General features: G+C 47.1%; 1 protein-coding gene across 1 annotated transcript in view; it reads right to left on the bottom strand.

The window, feature by feature from the left end:
• The window catches only part of HDAC7 (histone deacetylase 7), a 49,414-nt gene extending 28,259 nt beyond the window's left edge, over positions 1-21,155 (bottom strand). The window contains exons 1-2 of the mRNA XM_036759034.1: positions 20,794-21,155; positions 275-325 (exon numbers count right to left, since the gene is read on the bottom strand). Coding sequence (XP_036614929.1) covers positions 275-325; positions 20,794-20,812 — 70 coding nt within the window. The 5' untranslated portion in view covers positions 20,813-21,155. The remainder of the gene's footprint in view (positions 1-274; positions 326-20,793) is intronic.
• Positions 21,156-21,789: the final 634 nt, after the last annotated feature.

Genomic DNA, 21,789 nt, shown 5'->3' with positions numbered 1-21,789 from the left:
TTCTCCTCCATTTTGAGCTCCCTCCAATCAGGGATGAGATCTAGAGTAGCCCATGAGAAGTGGCTTTAAAAGCCCCACTCTTCAATTCTTGCCCATGAAACAAATCACCTTTTCTCCCTATTCACCTGAAGCCTAGAATCTCCCTCCCACATCTCCATTCCATTCTCCCTAAAGGCTCATCTCCCCTCCTTTTCTTGTCCCTCAGTTTCCCTATTCTTCTTGTGCCCTGCTGTAGCACTCCTCCAATTCCCCAACCTTGAGGTCCAGCTCTTACCTGTGCCAGGGGGGCTGGGATACTGGGGGCCAGGGCTCACCTGGGTCCCATCTGCAAAGAGAGAAAGATGAGTGAGGAAGCTGCAGAGAGGAAAATAAAATTAAGGAGGGATTGTGCTATGTCAGGGCAGAAGGAAAAAAAAAGAAAGGACCAATATTGGGGGATCTCTGGGGCTTTCTATTTACCTCAACCTCACATCAGCCTGAGCTCCCACAAACCTGAAGTCTCAGCCATCAAGATGAGGTACTATGTCCCTTCCTTTCCTCAAGTATAGATGTTGGCTGGGAGCATGTTTCTCAGCCCTCTCTCCTACACATCCAAATGAGTTTCATAGACATAAAATCACAAAATCTAGACCTAGAAAAAGACCATAGAGATGATCTAGCCCAGGGCTTCTTTTCCTAAGGTTCATGAACTTATTTTAAAAAATGTATTGATAACCCCATTTTAGTATAATTGGTTCCCTTTGTAATCCTATATATTTTATATTATACATTTAGAAATATTATTCTGATACCCAAATCCTTGGCATTGCCATGAGATTCAACACCAGAAACTGATATGATTTTATCAGTAGAAATGACATTAAAGAAGCAGAATTACTACATGTTTTGTCTTTGCAAAGGACCAGGGCTTTTCTGTTTGGCTAGCAGCTGAAACCTTCCTGATCAGAAGTTCCCTGAGAGCAGGGACTGTCTTGCTTTTTTATCTATTTCTCCAGCATAGTAATAACTTAATGATTGTTGCTTCATTCATTCATCCATCATCCACAGGCTTCATGAGGCTGCCAAACAGGTCCATGGCATACAAAACCCTGATCTCATCCAGTCCCTTCTTTTTATGGACAAGGACAGAGAGCTGGGAACTGAAATGACTTTTCCAACATTATGCAAGTAGGAAGTAGCAGAGGTGAGATTCAAACCCAGGTCCTTTGACTACAAACCAGTACTCTTTCTGTTAGCTCATTCTGCTTTCCATCCTGTATCTGTCTAGTCCAAAGTTGTTTCATGAACAGACAGCTGTCCCATTCTGATGGTCCCCTCCCTCCAATCTCTAAATCCTTAGAGTAATTGCTCACCAGGGTGGGCAGCAAAAACAGGCTCCCTCCTGTAGCTTGAATAGTGAGATGCTGGGAGGGATCCAGAAAGGAGGGTGCTAGAGGTCTGAGACTAATAATTGGTATTAGCACAGTGTATGGCACATGCTAAGTGCTTAATAAATGCTTTATCGAGAGATCCAGAGATCTATTATTCATTCAAACCTGCAATTTCATTGGCGCATAAGAAACATCTATCAATGCAGAGTGTCTCAGCTACCTAGAGTCTTGGAGAATTCTCAGAGACTGGCTCAGGGTCACACTCTCGGTAGGTATAAGAGATGGTACTTGAACTCAAGCCTTCTTGACTCTAGGGCTGGCTCTCTACCACTATTTTACCTTCCAAGGTAATAATAATACTTCATACTTACATGACATTTAATCATCAAAAAGTATTTTATTTCTCTCTCGATCCTCACAAGGTTCACACTTTGGATAGATATTAGAATTGTTACTATCCTCATTTACAGATGAGGAAACTGAAACTTAGAGATGTTAGGTGACTTGCCCGAGGTCACACAGCAAGTAAGTAAGTGGCCAAGTCAGGTTTGGAGCCCAGACTTTAAGCCCAGCATGCTAGGTCTGGAGGAAAAGGCTGAAGTGAAAATGCCAGTCAGTAGTGGAGGCTGGAAAAATAAGCCCTAGGAAAACTGGAGATGAGTCAGAGAATGCGTGAGAACTAGGAGAAGGGGAGTGAGGTTGAAGTGGGAGAGCAAGAGATAACGTGAGATACTGGGGAGAGGACCCTTAGACCAGGGCCACCTCTCCCTGACCTTCCTATCCCCTCTGAGGAGGCCCTCCCATCCGCCTCCCCACCTGCCTTGCTGTAAAGTTAGTCCCTCCCTGGCACAGGGAGCTGTTGGACCCAGCCACTTCTTCTTCGTGCCTGGAGTCTATAGGGCCCTCAAGTTGGAGACAGCCCAAAAGTCATTCAGACTTGGCATCTGAAACTTCTAGAGAAAGGAGACAAGAGACACATAGGGAAGAATGAGGCAGAGGCAAAGGTCTGTGTGCTTGGGAGAGGTGTGGGAGGGGGGAAGGAGCCAAAGCTGGTGAACAAACTTAAGGAAAAGGGCAGGGATACACAGAATGATAAGAACAACCTATCCCAGGCCCCACTTTTAACTGCAATCTTAAACTCAGCCCTGAGGCTGAAGTCTAGGGAAAGGCTATCAGGCAGGGATACAGGGGTTGGTTGGAGAGATACCAGTTCCAAAATTCTTTAACCAGAATGAGTGGACGTTGAGTACCTCTTGCCTTCCCCAAAGTAAAACTGCTCAGCTCAAGCCTGAAGAAAAGGCGAGAGATGTGGGAGAGGTCAATGGGACTCAGGAAGAAGAGAGAGGGAATGGTGCCCTAGGTGAACATACTCAAACCATTCTAGTACCCCCTAAAGAGGAAGGCAGGATGTTTTAAGAAAGCCAACTGGCTAGTGCTGCTTTGTTCTGGTTTCTCTCTTAGCAGCAGTTACTTCCAAAGACTGAGGTCACAGAACTCCCTGAGGGCACCATACTACTAGGGGGTGAGGAGCTCAGGACATAAGAGGGTATAGAAACATACCTACCCTCACTGTCCTCTCTCTCATTCCCCCCACTTGTTCTCCTAAACACACCAAAAACATTCCTGACTTGGTACTTTAACTCATACTGCTGGGTCTGCCCTCCTCCTTGCCTATCCATTCTTCAAAGCTGCAAACCTCTTCTCCTTCTTTTTGGCAGGGCAATTGGGGTTAAGTGACTTGCCCAAGGTCACACAGCTAGTACATGTGTCAAGTGTCTGAGGTCCGATTTGAACTCAGGTCCTCCTGACTCCAGGGCCGGTGCTCTACTCACTGCGCCACCTAGCTGCCCCAAACCTCTTCTTTATAGCCTTCTTTGACTACTTTAGTACAAATCGATCACTTTCCTTTCCGACTTCCTTGACTTCCAGTAATTTTGATGATTTCCCATAGAACCACGTACTATGAGTATGGGCATTTAACCATTGGTGTTGTACTTTTTTTAATCTATTTCTTTTGTTTCTATAGATTTCAAGATTCTCTCAAACTGTGTAGGGTCAGAGGGCTACTAATAGTAGATGCCCAATAGCTATTTGTTCAACTGATACACACAATCCTTCCTAGCCACATGCTCTAAGGTCAGCATAGACCCTTAGAAGTTGGCATTATCTCTGACAATGTGAGCAGATGCCTCTCCCCATGTGAGAGTTCTTCTACTCTGGAATCTACCAAGACCTCCATTTTTCCAAACAAGCTCTACCCTACCACCTCCCCAGAGAAGATGAAGTGAATGCACTTGGCCCTCCAGGATTCTTCAAAGACAAGCCAAATCAAATAAACATTCATCCATAAGGAAAAGGTCTCCTTAGCGCTGACTCTGTGGAGCATGCTCAGCCACCAATCAATCTCTTCCAGCTACTCCTCCACTCTGTCCCAGCCCAACCATACCAGGTCAGTGAATGTCACCAGCTTTGATGCCCTGGAATTCAGCCAGATTTCCCTGGGCTCCTGCTCAGACCTGGTAACCCCACACATCAGGTACCATGCTTTCCCTCCAGGGAGGAAAAGAATCAATGGCCCTGAACTCTGAAGTGTTTGTTACTGGGCTTGAAAAGGATGTTTTCTGACAACCTAGGTTATAAACAACGCTCAAAAAAGCCCTATGTTCTGGCAGCTAGAGCTGCTTTTCTGAAAGCAATTCCTGGTGAAATCATTTGGCACCCTTGAACACTGTGCTCAGCTAGGAAGTCTGAAGCCATACTGGGGTAGAAAGGGAACCCTGGCAGACACCTTTTCCCCTTTGTCACACAGAGGAGAAACAAAGGCCTGCAGTGGAAAAACAACCCATTTAAGGTTTTGAAGTACAAGACAGAAACAGAATGTAAACACTGATTCTTAGCCTGGTGTTGAATTTGGGATACCTTGCCCTCTTATCTACAGAGAACGTTGCTACCTGCTGTTAAGAAGAACTGAAACAATGTGCAAAGAAGGGAATAAATGGGAATATCCAGGGGATGAGAAAAATGAAGGTGGTAGGCTGAGGGTGCGATGGGGCAGAGTAAAGTATGGCCAACCCAGCTGATCACAGCAGCCTGTGGCAGAAGACTCTCTGTCTCCGAAAATCTTTCTTTCTAGCTTCCTTTCTCTCTCTTTTCTTATAGAGTCCCAAAGATGAACCTTACTCTCCCTCCTTGGAGAGTTGGAATCTCAAGAAGTCTAGGTCTTGCTGAGGTTGTGCCCATTGAAATACCCTACTTATCCCACAATTGGGGTCCCTGGCCACATAGCTACTGAACCAGAGAGTCCCAGGAACTCATCTTGCTCTGATAGATCCAACTATACACTATAGTAGTACCCCAAATAGCAGCAAATAGTCCCAGTGGCAACATGTCTCCCAACCCCAGCCCCCTCAACCCTTGTCATCATCCTCTTCTCCAGCCTCTGATTGGTGGTCCAAGCTTCTGGCCTTAGCCTCACTCACTCAGCAGTTCAAAAGTGAGGAAGATGTTAGAGAAAAAACCACTATATTGACAGTAACATTTGGTTAGAGAGCTTCAAGAACTTGCCTACGCTTTTGGTCTCCATCTGGTCAGCTGGTTCTCTTACAGGTAGTGTTTCATACCAGACATATCACTGACTGTGCTCTGTGGTGCATATCACTAATAGCTCAGCTCCTTTCCTAGACCCCAAACCCCCAAATCAGCCCACTAGGAAGGAAGGGGCAGTGGGACCCCGGGTCACAGAGGCACTGGCCCAGTAGCTAAGTGAGGAGAGAGAAAACAGACCTATGAAGCAAGAATTCTGGCTCTATATCTCTGGTTGAAAACCCCTTCCATCCCTCTTGGAGCTTGTTTCTACCCTTTGATTGGAAGGGAAGGTCTAAGAGGTGAGAACAGTCATAAGAACTTAGAGCTGGAAGGGACCTTAGGAGCCATCTAGTCTAACCCCTCATTTTATGAATGAAGAAACTGAGGCCTAGAGAAATTAAGTGACTTGCCCAAGGTCACACAGATGGTGATAGGTGGGATTTGAACCCACATCTTCTGACTTCTAATCCAATATTATTTTCTATTGTACCATGTTTACTCAGTAATATTTCCCTGCCAGAGCTAGGAGGAAAGCAAGAAATCTCAGGCATGAGCTGGTTTGAAGATGGATTTAGAAATCCTGCCTCCCAGGCCTGTGTGACAGTAATACAGGAAATTAAGGGATAGTCTGTGCTAAGAAAGGAGCTATTCTTCCTGTAATAGGGCAAAGGGTAGGAAGGGAGCCGGGTGAAAAAACAGATAATAACCTCTAGAAGGCTTTGTCTTTCATGGGGAAGCTTTGTTAATATTTAGGCCTAGGACTTTCACTTCTTGCTGTATAGTCTTCTAAACTCAAAGGGCCAAGAGCTGCTAGGGAAACCTCTTATCACATAAAACCTAGTTGTCATAAATGGCCATTTGCCAGCTTCCTTTACCACCTGAACCTGTCTGCTACCACTCCACCTGGCTTCATTCCTTTCCATCTCTGGTTCTGACTCTATGTGTTCTGCCTACTTCATCCCTCCTATACTATTTCCTCTTCACTGCCTCTATTTTATCCCTGTTCAATTTCACCCCACCACCCCATCCCTACTTATTTTTCTCCCTAGCTCTGTTCCCAATTCTCTTCTCTATCTTCCACATTCTGTGCCCATCCCCTCCCCCTTTTCACTCCTGATCCTTCTACAACTTCTCTCTGTGCACACCACAATCACCCTAGTGTGGACCCTCATCATCCATCTCCTGAACTAACTACTCATTTTTCCTTACACATGCTACATTCCAGTCAAACTGACCTACTTGCTTTCCTTGTGAATTCTGTTTCCTGCTCCTATGCCTTGACAAGGTGGTCTCCTCCATCTAAAATTCTCTCCTTTCCTCATCTCTGCCTCAGGCAACTCCTATCTCCCTCCAAGTTTTAGCTCAAGTACCACTTTCTTAAAGAAATCCTTTCCCAGATTTTCCCAGTTGTTCGCATTCATAGCCCTCACTATGCATTTATTTTGTATATATCCTATATTTCTTTGAGAACATATTCTATTCCCCTAGCAGAACGCAAGGTCCTGGGGGACAGACTGTCTCACTTGTACATTTAAATCCTTAGCAGCTAGCGAGTCCTTATACAAATGCTTGTTGGTTGGTTGGTTGGTCCTTCATTTCCGTTTTCCACAAGCCAACTGATGTGGACAAATACAGGGATGAAGGCTGAAGAAGAGTGAACATGGGGAATAGGATCTTAGAATTTAGTGCTAAATGAGGACGGATCTAGTCTAACTGCTTAATTTTATAGAGGAGCCAAATGAAGCTCAGAATAGTTGAGTGACTTAAAGGCAAACAGGACATTCTTGCCCACTAGAATCATTTTTTCGTCTTTTTTATTCTCAGTATAAGGTCTGATATACAGGCACTTAATAAATTTAGGCTTAATTTATGAGATGAATTGAAGCATATCTGCCTCAAATTGGCTAAGTGGCGCAGCAGTTAGAGCGCTGGGGCCTGGAGTCAGGAAGATCGGTCTTCCTGAGTTCAAATCTGGCCTCAGACACTTACTAGCTGTGTGACCTTGGGCAAATCACTTAACCCTATTTGCCTCAGTTTCCTCATCTGTAAAATGAACTAGAAAAGGAAATAACAAACCACTCCAGTAAACCCTAAGAAAACCCCAAATGGGGTCATGACAGGTTGGACATGACTGAAAAACAACTTAAAAAAAAAAGGACAAAATGTAGGAATATATTTCGAATAATTCAGAACAATTGATGATCAGTTAATTAATAAGCATTTATTAAACACCTATATGTGCCAGCCACTGTGCTAAGCACTGAGGATACAAAGAAAGAGAAAAGACAATCCCTGTTCTCAAGGAGCTCAGTCTAACGGAGATGACAATATGCAAATGCACAAAAAAGACATAGACAGTATGTACTGGTGATAATAAATAGAGGGAAGGCTCTAATTTTCTGCTGAACAAGCAAGCCAGCCTTATGGGCTCTGGTAGGGTCATGGGACAGTGAAACAGTGGGAAATATAGGGATAGGAGCAATATCACTTCTGGTGGGAGTGGGAGGGGGCTGTCAGGGATATTCCCCACGTCTACCCTGGTTCTGCTGCACCAACCCTTGAGTCCCTGATGGAACGTGGAGTTAGCATCTTGGGGGTGGGGGCAAGGTAATGATGCTGCCCACCTAATTCCACTGGTCTATCTATGCCTCCTGATTCTTTCATACTCAGTATGAGGGTAGCTACATTAGTCATCAAAGACATTCAGCTCCTCTGACAGTGGAGCAAAATAGAGGCCAAGTGGGCTGGCACCCCACACCACAGGGACACCTTTACCCTGTCAGGAGTGAAGCAGCTGTAGAGGTTAGGAGTGGAAAGAGACAGCGCTAACTACATCTGTGGCAAAAGAGTGGGAGCACATTCCTGCCCAGCAGAAGGGTCAGGTTGAGCCAGGTTGAGCCAAGGGAGCTAGAAACACAGCAGTCTGGGAAACTGTGGCAGGCAGGTAGGGCAGCAATAGCTTTCTCCCACTGTGGGTTGCTGTACCCTAACCCTCTGTGCGCCAGCCACCTTTGAGGCAGCCGCAAGAGAGTTATTTTTAGCCTGTGACACCTGGGTATTTTGCTACCTCAGGATGTCCGGTTTGGAGCCTCTTTCTGGGAATCCCACATGCTGCTGTTGTAAACAGCCCCACGAGGCCAGCAGTGTCGGCTGGGAGCCTGCCCGGCCCCTTCTTTTTGCTCCCGCTTAGGGTGAGTCAAACAGGAAGTGGCTGTAACCATGACAGTGGAAGAGAGAGCTCCATGGGGGTGGGAGAAAGGCCTCCTTGGCTCCTTGCCCCTTGGCATCAATTAAGCAAGTATTTATCAGTCAACAAGCATTTATTAAGTGCCTACTACGCACAAGGCTATGTGTGAGGTGCCTGTGGGGTCTAAATAAAAAGAAAGAAATTATATCTACTCTCAAAAAACTTACATTCTAACAGGAAAGATAAATACATAAATACAAATATGCAGAATATAGAGTGAATGAATACAAATTAGTTAAATACTGTGTAGTTTAGGAGGGGGGCCACTAGCAGGTCATGAAGAGTGTATGTGTGGGGGAGGGATCAGGAACGCAGATCAATTCTATTGGCAGCAAGTGCTGGGAGCTGCCCAGTCTGCATATGCCAGGGACGATGAAGCTGCCAAACCCGAGTCATTGAGCCCTAGGGAAAATCAGGATGCTGTGAAGGCTAAGGTCAGGGACATCAAGGAGATGAAAACAAGCCAACAATGTGGTCAATCCCAAACATGAAAAACAGGGTCCTTCAAAGGTGCTATTATGATCTCTACTTTACAGATTAGTAAACTGAGACAAACACGAACTAAGTGACTTAACTAGAATCACAGGGGTAGTAAGAGCCTGAGGCCAGATTTTAATTTCCCCATTTCCTACAGTCCTTGAGCCATGGATTCCTCACCCCCCGCCCCAGCCAGTGAACTGGAAGATGAAATGGGGGCTAAAACAGAGGATCCAAAACACAATGTTACTTCCCATGGGTGTTCAGGATGAGAGACCACTCTGGAGCCCATAGCCTTCTGGCAAGTAGTCCTGAGATTTCTCTTCTCCAACAAATCTAGAGAGTTCTTATCCTGACAGAACTTTCACAAAATGGTTCTGTCCCATAAGATAGACAGCTTTGGGGTCCTTACATTCTTAAAGATCTCCAGGGGCAGTTTGCATTCTCCCCTTCTGGCACATTACAGCTGAGAGCTGGGAAGTCTGCTGTGATGTCCACCTAACATGTTTACCATTTTAATCAAGTTTTGGGTGCGTGAGTGTCAAAACCTGTCCCTGGTCAAAAGGAAATGAACAAGCCATTTTCAAAGAAGATTTGCAAACTATCAACAAACACATGAAAGGCTGTTCCAAATCACTAATAATAAGAGAAATGCAAATTAAAACAACCCTGAGGTTTCCCTTTACACTCAGCAAACTGGCAAAGATGACAAAAGATAGAAATAGTTCATGTTGGAGGGGCTTTCAGAAGGCAAAGCACACTGATACACTGCTAATAGCGCTGTAAATTGGTCCAGCCATTGTGGAAAATAATTTGGAAATATTCAAAAAAAGTCATTCAACTATTCATGCTCTTTGACCCAGAGATCCTATCTCTTTAAGCAAGGAGGTCAAAGACAGAAAGGTCTCACATATACCAGAATATTCACAGCAACACCTTTTTGTGGTAGGGAAAAAAACCAAACCAAACCAAACTAAACCACAAAGCAAAACACTGGATACATCTTCAACCTCATCAATTGGGAAATGGCTGAATAACTGTGGTATAAGAATGCAATGGGTCATTAGTGTGCACAGAAACATGGGGATATCTGGATTGAAATGACAGTGAACAGAACCAAAAAAAAAAAAAGGAAAAAATAGAGAGTGATAACAATAATGTAATTAATGAAAAGAACAAAAAAAATTAAACTGAACACTGAGTAACTGTGGCCTTGGAAAAGGATGAAGGAATGTGCTTCCCTCCTTTGAAAAGATAGGTGGGGGGACTATTGGTGTAGGTTACTGCACATAATATCACTATGTAAGGTTGGCTTCGAAGAGAGGGCTCATTGGGTGGGGGTGCTATGACTATGATATAAAAAAATAAAACTTATTTTTAAAAAATCTATTTTAAGCTATTCTATCTTTTTATTCCTTTCTTAAATCAAGGATACATCCACTCACCTGTACCAGCAGGCCTCAAATGAGCCGACCTGGGGAGTGTATCTTAGGATTTGAAGTGGAGAGGATCCTTAGAGATTATCTAGTCAAACCATCTGCAATTTCTGGGACTTTATTGTAGATATGAAGAATCAAGGAGGTGCGACTTGCTTAGGGGTCACACAATCACAGAGTTGGCAGGGACTTCAAAGGCTACATTGTAGACTCACCTGAATAAGAATTCTTTCTGCAACACTCCAGACCAGTGGTAATCCAGCCTTTGTTTGAATACTTCTGAGAGTTGGGTGGGGGGAACCCACTAACTAACAACATAGCCCATTCTATTTTGGGATAATTCTAATTGTTAGGAAGTTTTGTTATTACAATGAGCCCAAGTCATTCCTTGTTTTATTTTTTTACCTTCCTGGTGAAATTGTGAGCTGGCATGCATTATCAGTCAGTCACTGCTTGAAGCTGTTTTCCTAAATTATTTTGGAAGACTGTACTTGGGAAGTGAAGGGGGGATTAACTGTCGAACAGGTTGGTCCCTTTGAGTTCACTGTTCCTTCCACTACACCATGTTATCTCCTAGTTCAGGGGTGGGGAACCTGTGGCCTCCAGCCCACCTGAGACCCTCTAAGTCCTCAAGTCCCTTTGACTGAATCTAAACATCACAGAACAAACCCCTTTAATAAAAGGGTATAAAACTAGGACCTAGTTATTTGGTCTTAGAGATAGTACATAAACTTGCCAGGCCAAGGAAGTCCTACAAACAATAGTGTATGCTATATTAGTTTATAGCCTTAGCATATTATTGAAGCTCTTTATAAATTACTTGCTCTGCCCTGGTTTTTCAGCTCCTGCACATTTCCTGGTTCCTGACTTTTTGGCTCAGTTTTGAATTACCTGCTTTGCTCTAACTCTTATTATGTATGTCTTCTTGGTATGGGTCTTTCTACCTGGATTCTGACTATCTATATTTGGACCCAGATTCTCCATCTTGCCTTGATGGTGCCTGCTCACAACGTAAGCCTGCCTGATCTTTCTAGCATAACCTTAGTTTTTCCAGTCCTAATTAATTCCTAGCCCAGGATCCACAGTCCACTGCCTCCCCAACACTAATACGACACTGAAACTGCCTAGAACAAAATCTTCCTACCTCCCAGATTCATGTCTAAGAACCAACATGTTTCTAGATCTCCTTGGGGAAGATGCCTCCCACTCCCTGTCTCAAGTCGTAAGACAGATGTACCCTGAAGTATGCCCTAGGCATGGGATGCTGGCTAGCTGGCAAAGGTATCCATGCAATGGAGAGTGCTGGATTTGGAAGCTAGGTGTAAATTGCAATTTTGGCATTTTTTACTCCCTGTTCGAACTTGGACAAGTGCCTCTACCTCTTTGGGCCTTGGTTCCTTATCTGTCAAATTACAGAGCTGACCTCTAAGGTTCCACCCAGTTCTAACTCTATGACCCTCAATAGGGTACCCTGGGCTAGAAACAACAAAGATCAGTTACTCCCCAACTCCATGCCTCCCATCCTGCCCATGCTGACTGCACCCCTTACCCCCAACGTTATGCTAGAGGAAAGAGACATTTGTCACCGTAGGAATCTTGCTCCATCCTGGGACCTGGAAGTAGAGGGTTATGTCTGAGGCCAAGCAACCTCTCTGGGGACACAGCTCCCAGGCCCTGTGCCAGTGGTATCACAAATATTCATGAGTCTATGAGTAGCAAAAAAACAATGAATGCTGGCACTCACATTAATGCCATATTAATACAATGTTGATATGAATTATTATGGCTCTGTTTCTAGTAGAGGCCAAAGTATTCCACCTCAAACCATAGCCTGATTTTCTTTTTTATTCCTCTGCCTATTGTCCCTAAGAGATTGGCAAAGGCTGGACCAGCAACACCCCCCATATTATCTCTTCCGTTTCCTGAACCATACAGGAGAACACGGATAGGGGTACGCTGTAGGGAGCTGTCTCTCCTCACCTTACAGATGGCTAGACAGGGTTACTATCTTCCCTTCCTCCTAGAGTGGATGATGGCCAACCAGTATTCCTAGGATGACAGGTAGCATTTCCACAGGCCTGGTCATTGTTCTTCTCTCCCTCCACTCAGAAAAGTAAAAAAAGAGCAAACCAACTGCCCTCTGGGTTAGTCATTCTCTCATTTTTGTTCCAGTATCTCACAAACTTTTAAAACACCTTCTTGGTGTCTAACTGTATTCCTTCTTGCTACTTAGGGCCTCTGCTACTGCACTTTTCCTTTCCCTCCTGTCATCGTCTCAGGGTTCTCTAATTAATCAGAATTACCTGGTTTGTAAGCTCCTGAAGACTGTATTCCTTAGATCTACATTTCCATAACTATGAGCTCAGCAGAGGGCTAGGCACACAGCAGACATTTAATGAAGATCTTCTGACTCTATAGCTCTTGTATTGAGAAATATTTCATGCTATTTTCAGGGCCTCTCTACTGGAAATACTCGAGACTGACATCAGTGGCCTTCTCATTTCTCTTCTGTCCCATGTTTATAGCATGTTTGAGCTGGAAGGGTCTCTCTTAGGGGCTGCCAAGGAAAGAGTTCCCTAAGTGCTTACAGAGATAGGGCTCCAAGTTGGGGCCAGCAGAGGCTATTCCATTCCTGGACCTTCCCCAGAATTAGACAGCAGCCAACCTGCTTCCCAGATCCAGGTGGTTGACCCCTGGCTGACTTGGAAGACCTGCTTCATCAGGAAAGGCTGGAGGATTGGGGTGAGAGAAAATTTTGGATTTACAACGAAACTTCTGGCTGCTGACGTACCTGCTTTCCCAAGTCCCTCATGGGTGGAGGAGCCTGGCCTGGGGAACTTGGCCTAGTTCTCCCTACGTAGAAAAGCCGAGTGAAATTGTGAATCTCTTGTCTCCAACAACCCTGTCCTCCCTCAGCATTCCCCAATCCTAGTCTACAACACCTTCAGTCCAACTGTCCCCTTCCAAGGGTAACCTGTTCTGGGTTGCCCCCTGAAGAATCTGCTCATCTCTTGATTGGCAAAAGTAAAAAAAGCTCCCAAGCTCACCCCACATTTCCCTCCAAATCTAGGAAGGGCAACCTCTCCCCTAAGCAATAATTATAGATAAGCACAGGTGAGGGGTTAATGTTAGAAACCATATGAGTTTCCTGAGCCCCTTTACAGTCTCAAAAGCCTCACAAGGAGATTCCACACCCTCCTTAGTCACCCCTTCCTTATGGGCCCTACCAACTTTGAGATCCAAACAAGTGTTTCCTGAAGTGTAAATTCCCTTCCTTCAAGGACCAGGAGGGGCTTGGGCATCCATCCCTAGGGTGGTGGGGAATAGGGGGAACAGGGCTACTTGTCAGTACCTCCACAGTGACTCACTCCCAGGTCTCAGGGGAAACACAGGACTGGGGCAAACAGCACTTAATCTCCACCCCCACCTCCATGCTGCCAGCCTCACGTTTGCTAACTGAAACCCAAGTCGTTCTATTTTTAACTCTCAGGCTCCCCCTTGTCCGGGGCTCTTTCCCCCACCCCCAGTGCTACTAACCCTGTCATTCTGAGAACACATTTCCGAATCCGAGACGCCCTAGGTAGCTGATGCTAGGGCTTATGGGGCCTAGGCTTAAGGGACCAGAGATTCTTAGCATAACAAAAGCACTGTAATTGCACTCCCAAATTCCCCCACCCCAGACTCTTTCCGAAACTGTAGCCCCCATTCCACCCCACAAATCCCTGGCATCCTAGGAGTCATTTGGGGTCCTAGCACACCAGAATGTCTACTGAAGGGGTGCGTCTGGCTTCTTGGAGCTTCGGGAAGAAACAAAGAAGAATTCCAGAGGGCTCCTGACAGCTAAGACTGGGGAGTAGTGTACCTCAACTACACCAAACTATATAGGCTCCTATAGACGGGTCTTTGGATATTTAATCTTTCTGATAGTCTGCAACTGTTGAACCCTGCAAAGTCCTTCACACCCACCCTGGAGAGCAGCGTAAGAGGAAATGGAAGACTATAGGAAGTCAGGGCTAGCCAGGGAAGCCCAGAGTTTATCTAGGCCCTTCATTATCACCCTAGCCCCCTGCCCTATAATCTGCCAAGGAGCAAAGGGCTGATCTCACTGGGAAAGTACAGCCCCCAAAGATCAGAGGCATAGGAGATAAGCAGGCACTTGTGCTCTGTGGAGGTTGCACAGGAGGTCTGAGAGTGGGAACACATTCTTCTAGCCAATCTGATGTGGAGATGAATGACACAAAGGCTGGGGTTGCTTCTCCAAGTCCAGGGACAGGGAAGTCAGAAGACAGAGAGTGGATCAGATGATCTAGGTGGTGAAGGTTGGTAACAGAGAACTAGCTCCAGTCTAATCCTAAAGACAATTATGGTACAAGGCAGCCAGCCTGCAAGGGAATGGGTATGAGGCCCAAGTAGCAACAGGTTTTCACTTAACTTAGAGAAGCCTTAATCAGACCAGCTGCCTCCTGACCATGACAGCCTTACGCAACTTAGGAACCAGTGGCTCAGCCATTCTCCAAGAAGCAAACTGGAACTGGAACAGCCTAGAACTGTGGTCTGACTTTGGCTCCCATCTACCCTCTCTTCTCTCTGGCCTGGAATCCCTTGGCTAGTCTGGTTTGTCTTTGGCCTTGTCCTTTCACACTATATTTCTTCTTCCTGACCTAACTCCTCACTCTAGTTCCAAATTCTTTCTCTAGTCCTGTCCTAGCTCTCAAGCCTTGTTCCCTCTTTCTGGCTCTGAAATTCTTTCTGGTTCTATCTTCTCAATGGTCATGGTGCCTCTCCCGGGTCCTGTCCCTTTCCTCTGGTTATTTCCCTTTTAGGAAATGTTTCCTGTATAAGATGCTAGATGAGGTAAAGACCTTCTAGTATCCCAGAAACACTGCAGAGGAAGCAGAAATAGCCAGGCTGGGCCCAAGAGAGAGGGGCATGGCACACTGGGGCTCTATGTGGCTTGTGAGGAAGGAAGAGAAGGAGGTAGTAGGGAGGCAAGGCTAGATCAGCTAACAATAGAGTGGAGGCTCCTCAAAGTAACATAACTCCCATACCACTATCCTACTGGTTCAAAGGACCCTGGATATAAAGTACCTGGGAAGGGAGGCTCATGAAGGTCAGACAAAACCCAATTACATACCACAGGAGCCAAACCTTATCTAGTCTCTCTCTTCATCTGGCCTGCACCCCTTCTCCTCAGCCCCACGCCTGTCTCCCCATATTTCCTCCTTAATCTGAACTCAATCATTCCCCCAGCCTCACCCTACAGCCTGGCTCAAGAGGTCTTTGAGAGGCCAGCTCATTTTATATCCTGGAACATGGCCCCTCATACTCTCCATCAATTTCTTGGGATCTAATAAAGAGTACCACTACTCCACATGTGCCCCACGCCAGCGCAGCCCATTAGCCAGATGTGGTCAGAGTATATAAAAAGGATTAGGAAGCAGACGGGAAGGTAGATGCTTAAATATACCCCAAAGAGAATGACAGAAAACATTGGGAACAGTAGCTCTGAACGAGGGAAAATAGTTTGAGCTTGAGTTTCCATAAGGTTCCTGTCCACCAAACAGCTGATCTGTTGACCAAAAACTCTAGGTTTCCCCTGAGGAGGGATGAATTAAAAAGCAACCTGGGTCTGAAGGGGGAAGCAATGCCAGAGGGGAGGAGATGAGATGAGGACAGCTCTGGGGCATCATCCAGAGAGCCCGATACGGGCATCATCACTGCAATGGGTGTATATGCACATACACAGATCCATACGACCCCTGCCCAAGCACCAAGTGCTGCTGGGTTCTATAGTGCAAAGGGCATCTGGAGGCTTCCATTCTAATTCGGGCTGAGTAACCTTTGGCAAGTCATTTAATCATTTTCCTCATCTGTAAAATGGGGCACTTGCAGTACATACACTAACTTCCTCACATATAAAGTACTTTGTAAACCTTAAAGGTTGATACGAGTCAGGAAGACCTGACTCTAAGTCTGGCCTCAAACACTGACTAGCGGTATAATGACGGGCAAGTCACTCAACGTCTTTGCCTCAGTTTCCTCAAGTATAAGATGGGGATAGTAACAGCATCGACATCGCAGGGTTTAGCTGTCAGGCACTTAGCGCAGCTGGTGTTTTGTGAATGTTTATTCCCTCCCACCTAGCTCCATATCCACATCAATCCTCTCACTTATTAAAGGTAGTATTATCCTCTTCTCAGCCTTGCCACTAGCTACTTGCATAAGCCCGGGCAAATCACTTAATTTCTTTAGGTCTAGGTTTTCTCATCCGTGGAAAGAAAGGCATGGATTACATGATCTCTAAGGTCCTCTCCAGCTTTAAAATCTCGAGTCTACGAAAACATATTCTTACACTTATGTATACATTCTACAAATAGGCACACACCTGCCTGCTCACACATTCTACAGGTGGTCAAATCCCTCAGAGATCTCACTACACACCCCATGCATGTGCACAATACTCATTCATCCAACACAATAAACACACGCGGACATGTCCGCTCCACATGTACAATCTCAACACCCCTCCTCAGCATAGCCGACATATACTTGCATCTATGTATGTTTATATGAACACACTGATGCAAATGACATATTGCTTGCATACGCATACACATATACACTGGTCTGAATTTATTCTGCCACTTGGCACTGGTCTAAGACCTAAGTCATTTCATTCTACTGATGCTCCATCCACCCCAAGTGTTCTAGTTACCGAAACATCACTTCCCCATCCCCTACTTAGTTGACAGAGGAACTCAGCAAGGAAACTGGGCTTACAGCTAGGGACCATGGTGGTGCATTCAGTGCTTTTGCCAAAATTATTCTGATCTCGGCTTAGCAATCAAGATGGGAAGAAGACAAGAAGAGGCAGAAAAAGATGGAGGAAGTAGGGACTCTGGCTGCCTGGACTCCCTCCTAGCTACCTCTTTGCTGGGAAGAGTGGTCCCCATTCCTTGGCGATCTAAGCCCCCATTTTATATTATCTAGCTCCCCTCAGTTCTACCCCTGCAATCCAAGGAAGCAGAGAAGCCTGAGGGGAGCAGTGCTAACCATTGCTTCCCATACCCACCAAACTCCTACCCTTCCTCTATCCTAAACTCCTGTGCATACTCTCCAATCTCTTTCTCTAGAGTTCCTAATGTGGAACCTGAGGGATGGAATGTAAAGTTTTTTTGCTCTAATACTTGTTACTCTAAGGAATGAGCAGTCTGGGGGCATTTCCCAATAGCCGGGACCCCTGCATCCCTTTGGGAAAGTTACCACAGAAACAAGGAAAATATTACAAGGAAGCACAATACCCGGCTAAGTCACCTGCTGACCCAGCTTCCTGCTGTGTTGGCCCTTCCAGCCCCACTGCCTTGGGCCCCCCTCCTCCCTCCTCCCTCTAGCATCAGCCTGGGCCTCCCACTGATGCCCTCCCTCTGCCTGCTTCCTGGGGGGGATGGAGGATGGGCCAACCAACATCCAACCAAGCCAACATCTCCACCCCCTACACCTCTCTAGGTCCACATAACAACAGTAGCAATGTCCCTAATATCAAGCCCCCCACCCCTTATCCCCCCTCACAGGAAATCTAAACTTCCTGTCCCAGAGGAAGTGCCCCATCTAGTGAACAGATTCAACACACACACCCAGTCATAGGGGCCTTGAAGACTGGGCAGATCTCCCCCAAAAGGCCTAACTTTATCTCCTGCTCCAGAACTATCCCACTACATGGCCCCCTCCCCAACCCCCAGCCCAGAATATGACTGAGGCCAAGCTGAGGTTGTGGAAAGGGTAAGCAGAAAAGGCATAAGACAGGCTGTTCAGGTTCTGGGCCTTGGGGAAGGCAGGGACGAGAAGGACTAGGATAGGAATGAGAAGGCCCTAAGCAGTGTGGTATAGGAGACGGGTCCCTGGCCTGGGAGTCAGCAAGTGTTAGCCCTAGCTCTGCTACCATCTGACTAATGGTGTAAGGGTGAGCAAGGCATTTCATTTCCTTGGACCCTGATGTCCTCGTCCATCCAGTGAGGAGAATTAACTACTAGATGATCTCTAAGGTGCCTTTTCTAGCTCAAAAATTCCATGATTCCGTTCTTGTGGGAAGGTGAGCTGACCCTGGGCTAGCTCCACTTCCCTTCCTCTCGATTAGAGTTGTATGTGCCTCTTCTGAGGAATGCTCCCAGGCCTTCACTGTGACTGCACCAAGAAGATCCTTACTCCTCCCAACTCCTGCTCTCCCAGCAGGAGCTTCCCACTTCCTGGGCGGGCAGTGGGATTCCCCAGTCCTGGCCTCCCTGAAGGTCCAAGTCAAGAAAAAAATACATTAGGGAATGCCCATAATGGCACTGAACTGGACACTGGAGTTGAGATTAGCATGGCTAATTCTAGTCTCATCTGCACCAAACAATAAGCCCAGTTTTTCTCTCTGTTTCATTGATGAAGAAATTAAGGCTCGAGGTTAAGGGAGAGTCACTTAGGAGAGTTAAGATGGCAGAATTGAAAAAAGTCTTCCTGGCCATCCTGGTCATCCCCATTCAAGGCTTGGCTGCTGCAAACAACAACAAAATTTTGCAAGTGCCTACTCTACTGTGTACAAGACATGGTGTCATTTCCCCTACCTGACCCTCCCCACCTATACACACACACACACACACACACACACACACACACACATACGTACACACAAACACACACACACATACACACACATACATACATATACATACACACACACAAATTGTGAGCTCCCCAAGATCAGGAACTATCTTTTGCCTTTCTTTGTATCCTTAGACTTACTACAATGCCTGACACATAGTAGGTGCTTAATAAATGCTAACTGACAAAAATATGACACGGGTTCACCACTGAAGATACAAGCACACAATGCAATGACGGATGGGTTTGTTTCACATTCATAGATAATCTTGGACATATAGTTAGTAAAATACCATACTGAGGAGGCTTGTCCTGGGTATAACCCCATGGGATAACTCTGACAGTGATACACCTCCTATCTGAGGCTAAAGGGCAGTAAGAGTATCCCTGTTAGCTCAGAATCCCTGAATTCCTGCTGTGGCCTCACTGGGTGACATCTCATTAGTCTAGTTCCGCTCTGTGCCTTCCTTGGTCATAAGAAGACAATGTCCCAGGGCCCCCAGTCACTGGAGAGGCTGTGAAGGGGGTGGTGGCAAATTGTTTTACATAACAGAATGGCAGACAAGACAAGGAGACAAGGCAAAGGGCATGGGAAGCAGAATTCCAAGACAGGGCCAAGGAGACTGTAGCTTCAGGGCTGAGGATGGAAGGTACCACCAAGTAAGTGGTGAGGAATGAGAATCCCTTAAGGGAATCCTGGACAATAATGGAGCTCAGGCTATTGGGAGCCTTGTTGGGAGATTGCAAGAAGAGAGGCCTCTTGACCTTGGGCTTCCCAACTTGTGGAAATCCTAAGAAGGCTCCTAGTTTTGTACTAGGTGCAGATTTAGGGCTTAAAGATGACTCCCCAAAAAAGATGAATTCGCAGAAGACCTCAGTGCCTCACTCCTATCATAAATTAAAAGAAAAGGCACAGCATCAAAAAGTCTCAGGCAGACATAGGATAGGGGCACTGGAATAGGTAGTTTTTCAATGGAGAGGGGAAAAGGAGAGAGACCCCACTGAGACAAGAAGAATGGGCAACAGAGAAGGGCAGAGGACATGAATTTTGTTGAGGAATGGTTGTGCAGGGGATTATATGCTGAATGGGACTCAAGGGAAAAAAATATGAGGAGCTCAGCTGAGTTAGGCCTAAGGAAACTCTCCCTTTCCTTTTGCAGAAGGCTCCTCGGTCTGAAAACACTGTGTTCTGGAAGGAAATGCAGCTGTCTGTGTATGGCCCCAGCACCAGAGACTTTGGTCATCCCCCCCCCCTCCCCCGTCCCCCATCCCCCAAATACAATTTGTTATTCTCCACCTGCTTTGCCCCAGAACCTATCAGGGGTGCCTCCACTTCTCACTTTCAAACATAGGTCTCTAAACACTAATGAATAAGATGGTGGTGGGGAGGACTTAGGCAAGGGGAAGGGTCTCAAGAAAGCTCTTTCATGCCCTAATTTCTCTGCCTCTCAATTTTCCTCCTCTGTAAAAGGAGGAGGGTTCAACTAGATGCTCTCAGAAGTCCCTCTAAAAGTCTATGGCTGTACCCCACACTGCAGGGGGTGTGTGCCCTGGTCCCACGGCCAATGGCCTGGGGGGAAGCGATGTCTTACTCAGGAAGGCACCACAAGACAAATGGCCAGCACGGGTGCATCGCCCGGCTCCCCTACACAGCTCCCCGTACGGGCCTGGCACTCTCTCTTTCAGGCTCAGGAGTGGGGGATGTGGGACTCGGGGTAGCCGGGCGCAGGAAAAGCAGCCCGCGGGCCTCCCCCCTCTGGTCTGTTGCTATCCCCGGGGCCAGCCAATGTAGGAGTCCCACGGCCCTGGAACCGGCCACGACCTGGAGCTAGCCCCCCCGTGGGGCCCAGACGATCAAGAATTCCAACCGTGGAGGAGAGAGGGGGAAGAAAGCGCAGCGCCAGCTTTGCGCCCAGCTGCACTGGGGGGCCTGCGGGCTCGGGGTGCGGTGGGGGGCCGGGACCATGCCAACGCAGGGCAGGGAGGAGGAGGCGGAGACCTGGGGCCGGGGCCGGGCCGGGGCGGGCGATGTACTCACCAGCACCGGGTCTGTGCATCCAGGGGCCGGGGCCCTCAGAGCGGGGGGCTCATGGTGGGAATCAGGGCGGGCGCGGGGGGTCGGGGGCGCCGGCCTTACATCCCCCGAGGCACCAGAGGCTGCAGAGAGTCGGCGAGACCGGGAGAGGAAGGGAGGGGGCCGGGAGGGGGAGGGCCCTGGCAGCGGGGCCGTCCGGGTAGGATGACAATGGAAGGAAATGCTTTATCTGAGTCTGAGAGCGGGCCAAGGGGGAGGGGAGGGGAGGGGAGGGGAGGAGAGGAGAAGAGAAGGGAGGAGAGGCGAGGGGAGGAGAGGGGAGGGTGCACACAGCCAGCCCAGCCCTGAGAAGCCCAGCGCAGCGCAGCCCAGCCCAGCGCAGCCCAGCCCAGCCCAGCGCAGCCCAGCCCAACACAGCCCAGCGTTGCGCGGGTCCACACACAACCCAGACACAGGCGCCACTCCGAGGCACAAAAAAGACATACACAGCACAGAGACTCGCCGCGAAGAGACACACACACACAGCAGAAACTGACAATCCTCACAAAACGGAGAAGGCATGACACCCAGACAGCTGACTAAGGAGACGGCGCAAAATTCAAGGCCCAGACGACATAAATACACGGAGAGGCAGACGCCCAAGCCCACACGGATGCACGCAGGAACACAGTGACACACAAAAAGAAAGCAATGCCTGAAAAGAGGCACTCGGATGCGTACATAAACGCCCAGACTCATTCACATATGTAATATACACACCCATACTTCAACAGACAGAAGTAGAGATACACCTGCAGAGAAAGAAAGAAACATAGATACATATATACACCCAAGCACAGACACACGGTAATTTACAGGCAGTCCCACGCTCGGAATTCCAGCTACACACATAACTTTGCAGGAGAAAAGTTTCAAGATCTGATTTGAATCAGTGCCTAACCAACTCACCCCCACCTCCTTCCAATCTTTCTGTCTTTGCTAGGGGGAACAGAAAGGAAT

This window comes from Trichosurus vulpecula, chromosome 5, assembly GCF_011100635.1.
Source record: "Trichosurus vulpecula isolate mTriVul1 chromosome 5, mTriVul1.pri, whole genome shotgun sequence".
In the NCBI taxonomy this organism is placed as follows: Eukaryota; Metazoa; Chordata; class Mammalia; order Diprotodontia; family Phalangeridae; genus Trichosurus; species Trichosurus vulpecula.
The sequence above is the reverse complement of the archived record's forward strand: the minus strand, read 5'-3'. Positions and strand labels throughout refer to the sequence as shown.